The sequence below is a fragment of the Lepisma saccharinum genome, chromosome 21 (assembly GCF_977018435.1).
Source record: "Lepisma saccharinum chromosome 21, izLepSacc3.1, whole genome shotgun sequence".
Lineage (NCBI taxonomy): Eukaryota > Metazoa > Arthropoda > Insecta > Zygentoma > Lepismatidae > Lepisma > Lepisma saccharinum.
In genome coordinates this window covers 51,097,310-51,107,931 of record NC_139249.1, presented here as the reverse complement: position 1 = coordinate 51,107,931, position 10,622 = coordinate 51,097,310, and the positions used below count along the sequence as shown (strand labels likewise).

At 36.0% G+C, this 10,622-nt stretch overlaps 1 protein-coding gene across 1 annotated transcript in view; it reads right to left on the bottom strand.

The window, feature by feature from the left end:
* Positions 1 to 10,508: 10,508 nt before the first annotated feature.
* The window catches only part of LOC146004183 (uncharacterized), a 76,402-nt gene continuing 76,288 nt past the window's right edge, over positions 10,509 to 10,622 (bottom strand). Inside the window, exon 5 of the mRNA XM_083142851.1 lies at positions 10,509 to 10,580. Coding sequence (XP_082998977.1) covers positions 10,509 to 10,580 — 72 coding nt within the window. The remainder of the gene's footprint in view (positions 10,581 to 10,622) is intronic.

Sequence of the window (10,622 nt, the reverse complement as noted above, 5' to 3'; positions counted from 1 at the left end):
TTTTCCCATAATTTGAAAATTAATCTTGAAAAAGTATTTTTTTTTCTAGTATTTTCTAAAGTTTTTGATTTGTAAATTTGTATTATTCTGTTTAATTTTTCGATAATGTCAGTGGCTTTGCTGTAATTTGAAAAATAATCTTGAAATAGTGATTTTTTTCTAGTACTTTTTAAATTTTTGGCCTTGTAACTTTTGAACAAATTAAATGACAAGAAATTGTTTCAAATAAAAGTTATAGCCTAATTTATAAGCTTCAAAACGATATAAGTTTTAATGTATTTTAATGAAAGATACACCATAAAATGTCTCAAAATGGAGGATGGTACCAAAAAAGTGTGTCTTTATCACAGTCCGGTGCCCTTTTGAATGGTGTAACTATAAATTGACCTTGAACTCCTCTTCTTGTAGAGGGTCAGAATAATACACAATGCTTGCAAAGCCCTCCTTGCAGTTTTTTTGAATATGACAGCCAAGGAAATTCTTTTAACAACTTATGTAGAAAAGGTGTTTTCCCTGCTTCGCTGTCTTGCTTAAAATCGTAACCTGGACCGGGTTTCCATGGTGATGTTAATAGTTCTTATCTTTCAGTGTCAGACAAAACTTGATCAGAACTTAAGTGTACATAATTGCCAATGTCTTTTTTTGCACAGCTAACGTCCATTGACTTTCCTTGAGAAATGGGATCAAGTTTGGGAAGCTTTTCATAATCACCAATCACCTGAGTCACCTCCTGTCCATCTTCAAATGCCCGCTTTCTGGAACAAACTACAGATTCTGCAACAGCTGTCTCTGAAGACATAGATTTCTTTTAACAAAGGTAACTTGATTTTTTTACGCTTGTCCATTGTTACGGTCCGCCCTGGATCGTACTTGGTTCGATGAGTCTATTGAGCCTCGGCTTCACGCTCAGTATCTCTTCGGGGCTTGAGTCTCCTCGGCTCAAGGTTCGGGTTATTCCGGCTGCTTCAATCCTCGATGTAAGGTCCCTCGTAATTCTAGGTCAAAGGTTCTCAATATACTTATAGATCTTGACCAAGATTCTATAAGCAATCAACAATCCTTCTTCCCTCTAGGTTCTGCCGATATTCAGTTAAGTATCCAACTTCCTTTTCTCTTTTCAGCCTCTGACCAGAGAACTGAAAATTAATCCGTGGCCACAGAACAAGAAAAGGTGTTCCCTGACCAGGGACACAAACGTTGACTACTAACAGTCTATTGACCGATCCCGAATTCCGGTATGTCCTAAGACAATCACAATCCTCTCAATTATATCTCCTGACCAGGAGCATAGAACTGAGAGAACATAAACCTTCTGACCAGAAGAGCTAACTAATTGTCCCAAGGTAATCCAGAATAATCTAAATCCTAGTAGCGACGTGGAAGTAAGCGCAGAAATACGGGTGTGAAAAGAAAAGACAGTAATACGAGTTCCGTATTTATCTGGAGTTCGAATACAAAAAGCCACAGGCCACCGAGCTTTGTTGCTTATATAGGATTTCTCGGTGCCGTGAAGGATTTACCAACTTTTATCTTAACCTCAATTTTACATTCCGATAAAATACATATTAATAAAATATCAAAGAGGAACATAATTATCTACATACAGAAATTATTATTTTTACCCTTTTGTGAATATTAAATATGCAATATAGTTTTAATTGTTACACTCAGCATTTAATTTGACTAGGGAGTATGGCTTCTTCCAACTCCCCTCTCTCCCTGCAACGGCCACGCGAAAAGACAACAAAGAAAAGAAAGAAAATTTACAACGTTAAAATGTTAAGCAATAATTTTTTTTTTAAAATACAGGTTTTGTCTTGCGCGGGCATAACTTTATTTTACCTTATCGTAACTAAATTCTGATTACACCGTCTTGCAGTAAAAGAATCAGGGATTAATATGATATTAGTTAAATTATTGTACTCCAAGGGACACGACAGATATAGCGTGGGAAAGACAGCCTAATCTTTCTTCTTTTCCCCGGTTTCAACGTTTACATAAAGTTGAGTCTGCCTGGCTTCTACACAATAGTGATTGCTTCCTCGCATTGTTGTCACCGATAAAGAAATTCCAGCTCAGCTTGCTGGCAGAAAGAAACAAACTCTTTGAACTTATATTTAACATCAGGATGTATAGTTTATATACGAGGTGTGTTCCCCATTTCTTGGCAATTAACCATTAACACACCAAAAATTATAAGTACCAAACAAAGAAAAATATTAAGTTTATACTATACAAATTTGTAACGTGGACACTGCTACACGTTACACCATGGTGTAACGTGCACTATCAATAACTTGTAAAAAACGAGCAGAAATCAGACACACAAATTTGCACTAACACAACAACACTTGAAATAGTTTAATAATAAATATGAACTTTCCTCCCTATGACAGGTGTCTGCTTCCCAGCAGGTCGTTGACCAAAGTCAGTCTATTTCTGTCCTTTAGACCTTGCATTGCAGACTGACAAGGAATTCAACCCCTGAATGCGCCCTGGTTTTCCCCCAGATCTTCTGATAATGCATGTAAAGGTGAAAGTTACAAATTAGTATAGTTTCAGTGTTGAAAATTCTGAAAGTTTCATACCAAATTCGATATCTCAAAACCATTTTTAAATAATGATGCAAAATGAAGTGAAATGAAGTGCTTTGTTTATAAATTGCCATAAATTGAAAAAAAAAGTAGATTGAAATGTCCAGCCCCCCTTTGCCGATGCATATTATAACTAATATGAGTACACACCTTCAAGCATAAACCTGTAATAGGCTATTATTTCATTGCATATTATATTATTAAATTTCATTGTATTAGTATATTGTAATGTTTGACTGAAATGTCCAATATCACAGCATGAAAATGCAAATGTGATTCATGGATGAAATAAATCTAAATCTAAACCCAAAAATAATATCAAACTTTTATTAATTGATCTTTTCTGGAATATATCTGTAATATTTCAATTATCTTTCCTAGGATGATAATACAGGCAGGATTGGAGAACAAAATGAAGCAACTGCAGATGTGTCATCTCTTCAGCCTTATTCTGATGCTTCAAATGGGTACTTTGATGTATTTTACCAAACCGTCGAAAAGTTCCTTCACTCCTGTAAGTGAAAAATATATTCCTACATGAACACCACAATGAAGAAGAAATCAGGATTCTCTACACAGGTATATAGAAAAAGTCAACAGTGACGAAATACAGAAAATACACTCAAAGGTAGCTGCATTTTTCGTATGTAATGTACCATCTAGCACTACAGATTCGGACCATTTTAGGGACATGGTAAAAGTTTTACGGCTTGGAAATATATCACATCTACCTAAATGGAAAGCTTTGTCAACAACTTTGCTTGATAAGGAAAATGAAAAATGTGTTAACATGAGCAAAACTCTAGTGGATGAAGAATCTGTTCTACTTATAGATGGATGGAGAAATAATAATGATAATGTTGCAAAATTCTAAAGGGTGTGTCAGTCATTCCTCAATGCCTGGAATCTTACAGAAGAAGCAGAAACAGAAGACTAGCTAGCCAAAATTGTCACACAGTCCATAGCAGAAGCAAAAGTTTTGTATAATACAACAGCTTATGCTGTTGTCTCGGACAAGGCTTCAGCTATGCCTAAGATCGGAAGAATAGTTCCTATTTGGCACAGTAATTGCAATAGCTACACAGGAAATTTATTAACCAAGGATATCATAGGTGAGAGCATAACCAAAAGGGTCCAGCTGATACTAAAAGAGTTCAAGCAGCCTGATCTGGAATATGCTCTGGTACAGAAAGGGGGATGTAGAATCAAGGTTCCATGTGACACAAGATGGTGTTCGTATTGGGACTCCTTCTTCTATGTATGTTTGGTGAATAACATCCATTTTATGAAGGTGTTAATTGTGAACGATAAAAGATGCAAAAGGGTCAAGGCAGAAGCAAAGCAACTGGTTGTTGGTGATTTTATTGAGGAAGTTAGAGACAATATTATACTTTTGGATCCCATTTGCAAACTAAAAAATATTTCACAGAGAACAGATTCATCCATTGAAGATTCAGCACATTTGTGGTGTACACTCCCGGTAGCACAAAATTATCTTCACTGTGAAGACAGACTGGAGTACAGGAAGGACATGGCACTCACAATTTATTCACTAGCAGCATACTGCCTTCATCCTCTATATGCCGATGAGACAAAGAGCTTACCATATGAAATCTTGCAAAGAGTTCAGATATTTTTGCTGGAAAGCCTTGATACTGAAGGCATCAATGGACTCCATGAATTTTGACAAAAGAAGGGAGTATATTCCAAACTTTGTTTGAGAAGATCAATTGTATTTTGGAACATGGCAAAGATACACCACAATAACTTGGCCTCTTTTGTGTTCAAACTTGTGAAGATTACAGCAACCTCAGCTCAAATTGAGAGGATTTTTTTCAAATTGGTTGTATGTGCATTCTTCAACCAGAAACTGTATTGATTTCAAGCATTCAAAAAAGCTACTACATGTGTATTACACATACAAAGATAATTGATTCAAACAAATCAGATGAGTATTATGTAAAGAGACTATTATTTTCTATCTATGGCTGTGTGAGTCAGTTTCGTATATCTGCGTTGCTGGCTTTGGATGGATCCAATTGATTTCAAGGAACGACTACCTTCATTAACAAAGGTTACAGTGTCCAGTACAAGATGCCTGGGTAGTATGCCAACCAGGACTAAACAAAGAAGTGCCATGCTACCATCTCAGTCTTGGATCCCATAACATTTATTAATGAAGGGAGTGGCCTTTGAAATTAATTTGATCTATCCTAAAAAAATAGCAACACCGATGTATAGAACTTGATCAAACATTGCTTTCTAGTTTTTTTTCCTCTCTTTGAGATTATTGTTATGCCCTTTTTTGTGGGAATTATTATGAAAACAAGCAAAAGCTCTTATTTTGTTGGCAATATTTCAGCCTTTAATTTCACTAAGCTGTCTCCAGGCAAATGCCCTCATTCAGCATGAAAAAAGCTTGTCAGGTTTAAAAGCTGAAACAGTGACAGCAACAATTTGTGCTTGTTTTTGAAGAATTTCCAACTAGAACATGTACTGTAAAAGTTTTATGTTTTTCAGATAAAGATTAGAATTACACATAAAAATTTAATAGCTAAACTGAATTGCAACTTAGCCTCTATGAAAGCAAGGCCAATGATTTGAAAAACGTGTCTTGCCTAAAATGTTATTTTTTAGTATTAATACAAGATGCTGGAGTTCATTTTTAAAACAAATGTTAAATTAAAACTTGTTATGTCAATAAATTAGTGCTTAATTACAAACATGTTTATCCCTTTCACCACAAAAGATTGAACCTGTCTTGTGTGCATAATTAATAATTCTATATTTCCAATATTTGATGAAATCAATACTAGTTTCCTTCTCATATTAAAAAAAGATATGAGAATAATGTAAGTGTGAAGTTTGTCGTAAGTAATATGCACTTCATGTTTTGGAAGAAAATAAACCATACATGCCCAACAATAGATAGAAAGATGTGTGGGGATGCTAACAATACCAAACAAAACAATCCTAACCTACTCAAGATGTAAAAAGAGTAACACTGCAAATATGTATGAACCTAATTCTAGCTTCTGGTCTAACTTGCTAAATCTAAAAAAGTGAATTATTTTTATTGTGTACATTTGCTATGTTCAAACCGAATAGCATGGATTCTAGAATAAATAATAACCCATGGCTTAACAACCCTCGAATGGCCTTGACATATCTCCCGACTGCCAGTTTCCCTCCCACAATCCTAGCTAGAGGTGTGGAGATATTCAACCAGTAATGGGGTGACATGGGGTCAGCACGTCAAACCCTCAGCCGTTATAGGAGATATCCATGACCGGGTTATGCAACTCACTTGTAGCTCCCCAATACAGTCCAATACACAGATTGAGAACCCAGGTGAACTTGAACCCATGACGTCCCACAGTCAGAGTCAAGAGCAGAGCACCTTAGACCTCACGGTCGCAGAGGAGGACGTGGATTCTAGAAACTTGGTAAAAATATAAGTCAGTAGAATGGTTGTCTAGTTCGGTTAGAATGTTAGATAGTATTTTATGAAAACTGCAAATTTTGAGTTATGTTTTGACCAGACACCACAGCATCATAATCCAAAGAGCAATAAACATAACTTGTCTAACCTTCTAACAGCATATAGGGGTGTGGAAGGAAACATTGTTTTGTAAACAAATATGCAAAAAGCAATTGGTAAAACATTTTATTAATGTTTCAAGACATGTATCACTTTAAAAACACATGTGTACAATAATATGAACAAAATTTTACAAACAGAAAATATTCCCTGCGTAGTTGCTCAGTCAGCCAGAAGTAGCTCGGACAGTAAATATCTAGGTCCAAGTTCTGATTATTTAATTAAAATTTAATCATGGTACACATGAATTTTTAACATGATTTGATTAATACATTCTTCATTGGCTTGGTTGATTACTTACTTTGTGTTTATGTTAGGGGAATAAAATACATGTTTTATAATACTTAGATGTAAGCGAATTTATTTTTTCCACGAAACTTGCTTGTAGAGGTTCTATTAATTTCGTATTCTTCCACCATCCACTTGTGAACTCATTGGGAATAGTGGAAGTTTGTGAAAAATGTAGTAACTCATATACAGTATGTAACATTGTTATTCGTACACATAGAATTTCAGAGGAAAAAATGTCATATCTACTAGTAAATATAATAATTTTCATATGTACCTGGAAATTAATGTTAACGAAGGTTTCACCAACAAATGTCAATAAAAATGTATGTTCAAAGTGCATAAACAGAGCATATAATTTGTGTGAAAAAGAGAAAAAACACGCTGTTTCATGTAACATTGTTATTCGTACAGGCAAGAGTTTCAATCTTTCTCGCTATTCGGGCGATTTTGTGCAGTTTGCAATTTCGTAACAAGTTTGAACATGCAGGCACGCTCCCCATCAAGCAGAATGCTGGTATTGTTGTAGGCCTATCATCTATCTATCAGCGTGTTCGAAATGGGCAAGGTGAAGGAACTTAGTTCTGATCTGAAGGGCGTTATTATAAATTTGGCTCTTAGAGGTTATTTGTTAAGAAAAACTGGACAAACAGTCAATAAATCACACTCCACAGTTCAATACATAGTAAACAAATTTAGAGAGGAAGGTCAACACAGAATGTGTCGAGAAAACCAAAACAGAGACAGTTGAATAAACATGATGAACGCTTTATTCTAAAAAGAGTGCGAGAAAACCCCCAACTAAGTGTTCCTCAGTTACGACCGTTAGTGGAAAATGTTGCTGGCAAGATGATGTCCGATCAAACTGTCCGACGTGCCTTGTGGAAACATGGATACGAGGGTCACTATTTATATTTTGGGCCTAACAATGAAAAACAGGAATTGGCATTGAAAACTGCTTTATTGTTTTTCTAAGTATACTCCTTTATGGTCAATACACTTTTGCATTCGTTCGAACCATTTGTCAAAGCAAATTTTCCAATCTTCTTGAGACACCTCCATAATATGGTTTTTGAATGCATCAACGGCATCTTCCGCCGACGAAAATCGTTGTCCAAGCAATTTATTCTTGACATTTGGGAACAAGAAGAAGTCATTGGGTGCCAAATCAGGACTGTATGGCGGATGACCCATCAATTCAATTTTTTGACTGTTCATAAAGTCGGTTGTTAGACGAGATGTGTGACAGCTGGCATTGTCTTGATGAAGAATGATCTGACGGCGTTTGTTTGTTTTCCGTATTTGACCGAAGACCTCTGGAAAACAAATTGTTGTGTACCATTCAGAGTTGACCGTTCTACGTTTCTCTAAAGGCACAGTTGCCTCATGACCAGTTTTCCCGAAAAAACAGGTGACCATTTGTTTCGATGTCCTTCGAGCGCGAACAACTTTTGTTGGATTGTGTTTATCTTGAAACACCCATACAGTCGACTTCTGTTTATGTTCCGGCTCATATGCATATATCCATGATTCGTCACCTGTTACAATCTTATATACGTCTTTTGAAGCACCACGGTTGTATTTATTGAGCATTTGTTTGCACCAATTGACGCGAGCGTCTTTTTGAGTTTTTGTCAAATTGTATGGGATCCAACGAGAACATACCTTTCTCACAGCTAAATGATCATGTAATATTTTATATATGCTGGTGGAACTAATGCCTATGGTTGCCTCAATCTCACAGAATGTCACATGACGATCTTGCAGTATTAGGTTTTGCACAGCATCAATGTTTTCTTGAACAACAACTGATTTTGGAGGACCTTCGCGAATCTCGTCGGTGAGCGAATGGCGGCCACGATTAAATTCGTTATACCAGTGTTTCACAGTGGCAAAGGATGGGGCTTCATCGCTAAATGTGGAAGTAAGTTGATCGATGCACTCTTGTCTTGATAATCCACGTCGAAAATCAAAAAAGTCATCGAACGAAAATGTTCACGAGTTAATTCCATTTTATTGTTGTCGAGCAATCTCCAAGGCAACATAAACGAAACAAATGAAGGTATTGACAAAACTTTTGAAGTATGTTATGGTCAATAATGCCAGACGATTCCGTGCAAACGTCAAATCGCGCATAACTTCAATCAGTGTTGCCAAGGCTCAAAATATAAATAGTGACCCTTGTATCATGGCAGAATACCACGAAAGAGGGCGTATGTAAATAAGATGAATCGCAGGAATAGACTTTCATTTGCGAAAGAGCACATCCACACGAGTCCAAGATTAATATATATGTGTCAGATGGGATAAATAGGGTCTGGAGAAAATCAAATAAAGACAATGATCACATTAACACAGTTCCAACAGTTAAACATGGTGGTGGGTCATTAATGATTTGGGGCTGAATGTCGTTCAAAGGTGTTGGTACCATCCAGTTTATTGATGGTATCATGTATGCATATGTCTATTTGGACATATTGAAGAACAATGTAAAGCAGTGTCCAAAAAATGGACATGCCGCTTGTCTACAGATTCCAACAAGACAATGACAGTAAGCATAAGGCACGAGTTAACATGAATTGGCTAATATGGAATGTGCCCAAACTACTACAAACACAAGCTCAAAGTCCAGACTTAAATCCCATTGAGCATTTATGGGCAATTTTGAAGAGGCGAGTCCATAAAGCAGCTGTCAAGTCCAAACAAGAGTTGAAAACTGTTGTGCAAGCCGAGTGGAATAAAATAAGCTCTGAAACATGTCGGAAACTGGTTAATTCTATGAAGAACAGGTGCCAAGCAGTAATTAAAGCCAAAGGATATGCATCAAAGTATTAGAACTGTCAGTCAATTTGCTTGGAATATACTTTTTTCTTTTATATTATTAAGTGTAGGAATAGAAAAGTTGTACAAAAAAATGGCATGTTTCTCTTTCAGTTTCATTTAATTTATTATTGTCATTGGTTATACAGAATTTGGGTAAGATTTTATGTTCCTAATGATATTAGTTATTGAATTGTAAATAAACAATTTCAAAAAAGTGTATTTCCTGTCAGATATTAAAGCATTTTCTTTGAAAATCAGTGTGTACGGATAAGAATGTTACATAGTGTATGTCTAAGTACTGCATGTCCTTATGCTTCAATATGTATTTCTCTGTGAGCAGCAATTTGTTTACTGTCATCTTTGATGTGGATTGCTGCTGCTACTATGTCACATGCTGTAAAGTGAAAAGGGGCTTCATGCCCCTAAATGCTTTCATTATTCAGTTGAGGACTATTTAACATTAAAATGTCCCTCAATGCTATTCATATGCTATCTAGTCCCAAGCATAAAAAACTCTCAAGCTTCACATGAAAATCCAGCAGGAATCTATGCAAGACAACTTGAAAGAAAGAAATGCCTGCCCACTGGGAAGTGTGCATGCTTGCATAAGCTACTTATCATATCATTTCTCCAGTAAATTAATACTTTGGTGAAATTCTAACTGTGCTAATTAGTCATTTTTACTTATTCTTATTTCAGTATTCTGAAATACTTCCCAACAACTTGCCAAAATCAGTAAATATTCAGAACTAGATTGCAAAGTTATCAGAAAAAAATTGCCTTTTTAAGGAAAAACACTTTTTGATGGGCTTTTTTCAGCCTTTTCTCCAAACTGCTTGCAATCAATGAAAATACATCAGCTTGAAGGAATTTTCTTGTTCCACAGCTTTCATTTGTCTCTACTGTAAAGTGACACTCCTTTCTAAATTTAGAATACAACTTTTGACACATAATTAATACAAGCAGCATTTACAAAAAAAGGTTGACTTTTTTCCAGGGTTGGTTTTTCTCTGTCATTTTCATAATTCTGTATGCTGCTTAAATGTATCTACATACGCAGAATTTTCAGCGAAAAACATAGGCTCAACCAGGACTCCAACCCGAGTCTTCGGCATACTATGCCATTGCTCTACCACTGAGATACTGTACTCACCTGGCTTTTCCTGATTTTTTGCTGTCGCTGCTTTACCTATGTGGAATTGTCACTCAGTGCTAACAACAGATTCTGTTGCACACTGGTAATACTGAGACAGGCAGCGACAGAAATAGATTACCTACAAATGGCAAAAAAGGAGATCTATCCTCCTTCAAAAATC